At 37.1% G+C, this 7,020-nt stretch overlaps 1 protein-coding gene across 2 annotated transcripts in view; it reads right to left on the bottom strand.

Annotated features, from left to right (window-relative positions):
* Nucleotides 1–7,020, bottom strand: part of LGI1 (leucine-rich, glioma inactivated 1) — a 40,424-nt gene that overhangs the window by 7,818 nt on the left and 25,586 nt on the right. For both annotated transcript variants that reach the window (XM_005884055.2, XM_005884056.2), the window contains 3 exons: nt 3,550–3,621; nt 872–1,041; nt 430–594 (listed from right to left, as the gene is read on the bottom strand). In XM_005884055.2, coding sequence (XP_005884117.1) covers nt 430–594; nt 872–1,041; nt 3,550–3,621 — 407 coding nt within the window. The remainder of the gene's footprint in view (nt 1–429; nt 595–871; nt 1,042–3,549; nt 3,622–7,020) is intronic.

Below are 7,020 nucleotides of genomic sequence, written 5' to 3'. Positions count from 1 at the left end.
CTATGGGGGGGAAAAGAGGAACAACTGTCATAATCTGAACAATAAAGATTTAATTAAAAAAAAAAAAGAAAAAGAGGGCCCAGTGAGAGTGAGTAGCATCCCCAGTTTGTGGCAGAACCTGGATTAGAACTCATGATTCCTAGTCCAATACTTTCTCATCCAGGAAAAATTATGCACCTTTTATTGCTAGTCTAGGTACTATGGTAAGTTTCTTGAATATATGCTTGCATTATCTTTGATAACCTTGTAAATATTTCAGATTTACAAGTGAGAAAATTAAAGTTTAGGGAACAATTCCAGATCACTTAGTAAATGGCAGAGTTGGGATTCAAATGTCTCAAAGCCTTCCCAATATCGCTCATCTTTTCCTGTTGACCTTGGTCCAAGCAGCTTAACTTTTCACTCAAAATATGATTAGGCTTCTCATACCTGTAATGTTGTCATAATTCCGGAAGGTCTTTTCTACATGGTCCCACTCAAGGAAAATGCATTTTCCGTTAAAAGGCTGAGCAATAACTACATACTCATCATTCATATAAGAAAAAGTGTCTATGGACAGTGATTGATAAGGCAGCTCTTGAGACTTTGCAAATTCTGCAAAAATAGGAAGTGACAATGAGTAACTGTGTGCTAAAGTCTAGCTCCTTGGCTAGATCTCAAATGTCCCTAACAAATGCATTTATTTTAGAAAAGTAGTAAAATGACAATTTTACTTTGCTTTTAAATGCATGACATTTTAATGGTTCATAATATTTTAAAAATTAAATTGCTTAGTTGTTTTTTGAGATATAAAAATATCAGTTCCTGCACATGCAAAAAAGTGTAGCCCTTCTTTTAATTTTGTGAGGTGGGATAACTTGGAATACATTACCTGTAATGATACAATCAAAATCCTTGGAGGAAAGGCTATTGATTTTGCGCTTCTTGTATTCTGGAGGGCTTTCGCAGTAGATGTCTTCGACAGTTGCATTGGTGTGGCCTAGCCATTCCACCAGCCACTTCAGTTTACAGTCACAATTAAATGAATTCCCTCTGAGGTCCCTGAAAGACAAACTTCAGCTGCTTTTGCTCTATGAGGGTCCTACCTTCACAGTATGACTTCTATTTCAGCCATTAGCATGTGCCAGAATGCCCCAGAATCCACCTTGAGCCTGACTAATTCACTCTGAGCTCAGAATTACCACAGTGTACCCTTACAGACCAGCCCAGTCAAAGGAACCTCCTAACTTACTCCCTCTTGGATTCGAAGGTAGCTGGGTCTAGAGCTGTGCTGTCCATAGAAATATAATGTGAACGACATATGTAATTTAAAATTTTCTATAGGCACATTAAAAAAGTAAAAAGAGACAGGTGAAGTTAATTTTAATAATATATCTTATTTAGCCCAATATATATAAAATATTATCATTTTGATATGTAGTCATTATAAAAATTAATAAAATATTTTACATTCTTTTTTATATTAAGTCTTTGAAGTCTAATGTATATTTTATACTCATTTTATAGCATATCTCAATTTGGATGCTAAATTTTCATCAGAAATACCTGATGTGTCCTTAGATTTAATAAAATTTCTAGTTAAAAAAAAAATAAACTCACACGCCCAAGTTGTTGCAAAGAGACTTAAAAGTTTTCTAATAATTGAACTTAGAATCAATTTTTAAATTTAAATTAAAAAAAATTAAGTAAAATTTACAAGTCAGCTACTCAATCACACTAGGAACACATTTCAAGTGACCGCATGTGTGGCTACCATACTGGACAGCACAGGTCTAGAGGAAAGTATGTAGTGATTATTGTATCATGTTTAATTAAATGGAGTGAGTTATTTGCTTTTCTTCTTCCTCACAGACATAATTAATCCTGACCTTATTTCATGGTCTACAAATTCAATTTTAATAGGAAATGACTTTGACACAACAGAGTTAACGCAGACATGCAATAGCTCATGTTCATAATAAACTACACATCTAGATAGTTTAAATTTCCACATATGATTCCAACTTACCAACTTCTATTTATTTGCACTGCTGTTGTTCATAAAGTCCATCTCCTTCCTAAAACCCTTCTTCATCACACAGAATTTGTACAGTAAGTGTTGCCTACTCTTCACACAGCACATAAACATTTTTTAAATGTTGAAGCTTTAAAATTTTTCTCAGGAGACGTAGTCAAGAAAACCAAGAAATTCACTAAAAGTCAAGTTGGCATAATCCTGTACTTCTTAGATAATTCTTGATTTGGGCATATCAAAGTAGGCCCAAGAAGCCAAACCCATTATAGGATTCCCTGGAGAGACTGAGACAGTTTCAAATGGCTTTTTATTTTATTTTTTGTTAGTGTGAGGTACAGGCTGACATAAGGATAAGACAAAAGGTCTCCAAATAAGCTGTATCCCCAAGTCAGCCCTGAGGTGTCATCTAACTTCTAAGACATTGCCAGTATTGACCTCATCTCCCAAGAATATTCTGACCCAGAATAATGTGTCAACTTTTCTGGGCTATTGTTAACCAGAGCAGATAACTGTGGTCTGTTAGAGACTTTCTTGGAAATGTCCTGATCCCTGCACTGCCTTGGAAATAAACCAGGAATTGGGCTAATAGGCATGGAGGAGGGGCTGGGGGAATACTACAGGGAACAAAGAAAGTGTTTCAGTAGTTTACTGATTTGAACTTAAATACTAGGCTTAGGAGAAAACACTTGACTCAGACTTTTTGTTATTGGAGAAAAGTTGTTCTGAATAGTCTATAGCAAAGTACCTGAATAATAAGAAATCTTTTGTTTTCATATGTCCTTTCATTTGTTCCTGAATTCTACCTTATGGAATTTAAATAACTTTCAAATATTCTGGAAGGCACTTAATGAAGCTAAATTGCGTTTGAGAGCTTTAGGCATATATTACTTGCTTTGCTTACAGCAAAATATACAAATTCCTTACAAAGATCTTTCACTCTGAGGCTTAAAAGTCAAAGTTTGAAAGCTCTTTTGTTTGAAAAGGGGTCAAAAATAATTAAGTTCATTCCCTTCCTGGGGCTTAAGCCAAATTCCTGGGGATTAAGCCTAGAGTTGTTGTTCAGTCTAATGAGAAAAAAGTCAAACTTTCCTCCCTTCCCCCATTTCCTGCTCCATTTCTCTGTAGACTGACCAACCCATGGGTGTAACCTTTCATCTTTACTCTGTTTCCCAGACTCCTTTATATTTTCCTTTGTAGCCCCATTTCCTGGACCTCATGGGAAAAAAGGCATCTTGAGATTTCTATCTGGGCCCCCTGGTCCCACTCCCTCAAACTTCCTTATCATCACTCCCTTCCATACAGACACACACTTTGCTTTGTCAAAGGAATGTCTGGGCACTATATTTTCAGAATGTCCAGTGGTAAAAATCATAGAAAAAAAACATTAGTCTAAGTAAATTTAAAATTCAAATCAACTTAAATTCTAAAATTCTAATTTAATTTTAAAGCCAATTAAAAATTTTAATAATCAATACCAGGCTTCTTTGTTAACTATTACAAATTAATTAATTAATTAATTAATCAGGTCCTCTTACACATTTGTTAAAGAATCCAGGCCTTTGAAAATATCTTTTGGGAGCGTCTGGAGATTGTTGTTTGCAAGGCTCCTGGGGGGAAAGAAAAAGAGTGAAGTAAACTGTAGTCATAAACTAAATAAATGTATTTTATGATAAAGCTTTGTTATGAGTCCCTTTTGTTCTTCCCAGGCTATACTAAATTACTTCTTCTGCTAAGATACTAGTCAGGTTCCTGCAATTGTATTTTCAGTCCTTGCCTCCTTGTTTCAACACTCAATGGTACTTCATGTATCATGTTTATCATGCCCTCCCCACCCCCAAATACCAGTAACAAAATGATGCCTGGGAACTGATCTTTCTGTTTAGAACAGATAAGAGATTCACACTCTCAGACATTGTCTAAGGGATGTCTCCCAAAGGATGACTAAATGGGTGACAGGGTCTATCCCCAAATGCCCTATTACCACAGGAATTGTTTTCTCTTTCTCCTTCTATTTGTTCTTTCATGAATCACTAGAATGATTTTAATCAAAGTCAAAGAAAGTTTTTCAGTAGTTTACTGATTTGAACTTAAATACTAGGCTTAGGAGAAAACATTTGACTCTTTCTCTTTATCCTTCTATTTGTTCATGTTCATAATAAACTACACATCTAGATAGTTTAAATTTCCACATATGATTCCAACTTTGATTTTAACCAAAGTCAAAGAGTCTGACAGCATCAAGGAAAGAGAAATGTGTCTATATTGCAGAAATGTGAACAAGCAAAGAGCAGATGCTGTCTGATGGGGAAGGGTTCTAGTTACTCGTAAATTTCTATTTTTTAACCAGCATTGTACATATTCATGTTTCATAAACTTTTCTTAGAAGTGGTCTTTTTTCACAATAAAAATCAAAAAGTAAAACAAAAAAAAGCCTATGCTGTCAGCCTCCAAAACCCTTGAGAATGAAAATTCCCTTTAAAACACTCTTAAAAGTCTTCTGTGTCTTCCACCTCCTAACTAATTAATATGAGATTTTCCAGTGTAAACATTCAGGACTTTTAAAACATATTTTTAAGTTAATTATGTTGCTTTTCTGAGTTTTGGAAATTACAACTAGATTGGAAGACCTTTTCCAATGAATCTTGGCACCTAAGAATGAGAACTGAGTCAGATTGTTCCCACCTCATTGACAGTCTATTTTGTGAAGAAGGACAGGATGTGGAGTCATTCTGAGCTTGGTTTGAATTCTGGGTCCACTATTTACTGGTTGTGTGATTTTAGTTATGCATCTTCTCTGAGACTCAGTTTTTTTTTTTCATTTTTAAGTGGATGAGTGATACTCATGTCATAAGATTGTCAGAAGTAGTAAATGAGATAACTCTGGATGGTATCTGGCTTTTGGACCACTCTCAAAGGGCAGCTTGGAGGAGGGAGCGGGGAAAAGAAGGAAAAGGCCTTCTGCCTGTCCATTGCCCAAGACACAGCATTGAGAAAACTGACCATCCGAATGAACTGCTGCATAGTAATAATAAAATGCTAAAGAAGACTATTCAAGAGAATGTTTCCATAACTCACCTTACTGCCTGGTGGTTGAATGAAGAGATTTCGACCAGTTCAGAGTCACTCCTAAGTTATGTGTCTCAATTTACTTTCTGGCACCACGTGCCTTAAGTTCTCATGCTAACTTCTCAGTGGACATACTTCCCCCAGAAACCAGCACACTGTCATTGGCTTCAGGGCAGGAGTTTGGAGGAGGCTGGTCAGGGGCCAGTGGGCATGAAACAGCAAGTCCCGAATTACTGCTGCCACTAGGGCTGCATAGGAAGAAGCACTTTGTTTGCATTGCTGCCCAAGGTGGTTCTTTTAAACAATGGAGGAATCTAGCAGTTTTACTTCCTGTCCAAAGGAGTACAGCTCTAGGCCTCATATGCTAACTGCAGAAGCAGCTGGTGAGATGGTCAGAGATAGAGACTTGGAGCTCTGGGGCTTCTGGAATAGAGAGTTGGTAATTTTTCATGGCAAGATGGACTTATAATCAACAGATTTGGGAGATGGGCTGATGAGGCAAACTGGCCTGATGGACTGTAAAATGAGGCATTATGCTTCTTGAGGACGTCTTGTGATAGGGAGGCTCTCACCAAAGGAACCAAAGGGTGAGGAAGGCAGTGCAGTATGAGGGGTGCCAGAGGGAAGAATGGTGGATGGGTTTACTACACTCAATCAGACCCCTCCCCTGTTCCATCACCAAAATTCAATTAAACACTGACTCCTCAAGGAGATAGGATAGAGCTTCATGACTAGGTTTGGTAAGGGGTACGCATGGGAAGGCTGCCTGAACTCACAAAAGAAGCAGAAATAAGAGTAAGTAAGACTCAGAAATGAGAGGAAGACTTCTGGATGCCTAGTGAATTGGAGTTTAGATACTACTCTGTGTTTCTTGGAGGCCTCAGAGACATTGGGTTACATTTGGAAAAGAAGAAAGCAGACAGCAGGACTTGGGCAGAGAATATCTTAGGGAAAGAATGCTGACAGAGCCTGGGAATTATTCTTCAAAAGCTATAACAGGGCACTGATATAAAGCAACCTTCTGGCTCAGGTTGATAGGTAGGTGGTGAAGGGTGCATAGGACACATAGAAGGGGATCATCAGAGCCTGAAAAGTTAAGAAAGGAAATATGAAATGCCACTGCACAGTTATTTGCTGTGGCCAGTTAGGATTTTTTACCAATTCCCAAGGAAAGAGAAATTGGAAATATTGGAGGCCTTCTGCATAATTGGGAAAAGATATTTAATCAAGCATTGTCTATAGCAGCAAAAACTAGAAACAACCTACTTGTCCATTAATAAGGGATCATGTAAATAAATGATAGTTCATGCTTAATATGAAATATTTTGCAGGAGATTTTTTTTTTAAATGAGGTAGATTTCTATGATTAGACATGAAACAATGCCTAAATGGAAAAAAAAAAAGGAGTTGGAGAATAGTTGTAATCCCACCTGGGAGGGAGGATATATGTCTATAGATGCATAAAGAAAGGTCTGGAAGGAGATATAAAAACTTTTGATGGAGTTTACATCTTGGGGTAGCTGGAATCTTTCACTTTTGCGATATAGATGCCTGGATTGTGAGGGTTTTAAATAATCGAGCATGTATTTTTATTTTAAATTCAGAAGAAACAAAGAATAACATTGAATTTTTAAAAGGACCCCTCTGTATATGTAATGGTTCCGTCCAGTGAGGACTCAGTCAATCTAAACCAATTGTTTGACTGCGTTCATAAAGGCCCAGAGTTGTAGGCTGGAATGTGAATGACTATCACAGTCAGTACTTGGGTGCCTAGGTGGCCTGAGATAGCTACTTCTTTCATGGGATGGGCTTCAGGATGGAGCTGCCTTCTTCTTCTTCTTCTTTTTTTAAAAAAATATATATTTATTGATTTTTTTACAGAGAGGAAGGGAGAGGGATAGAGAGTAAGAAACATCGATGAGAGAGAAACATCGATCAGC

The sequence above is a fragment of the Myotis brandtii genome, unplaced genomic scaffold (assembly GCF_000412655.1).
Source record: "Myotis brandtii unplaced genomic scaffold, ASM41265v1 scaffold810, whole genome shotgun sequence".
Lineage (NCBI taxonomy): Eukaryota > Metazoa > Chordata > Mammalia > Chiroptera > Vespertilionidae > Myotis > Myotis brandtii.
The sequence above is the reverse complement of the archived record's forward strand: the minus strand, read 5'-3'. Positions and strand labels throughout refer to the sequence as shown.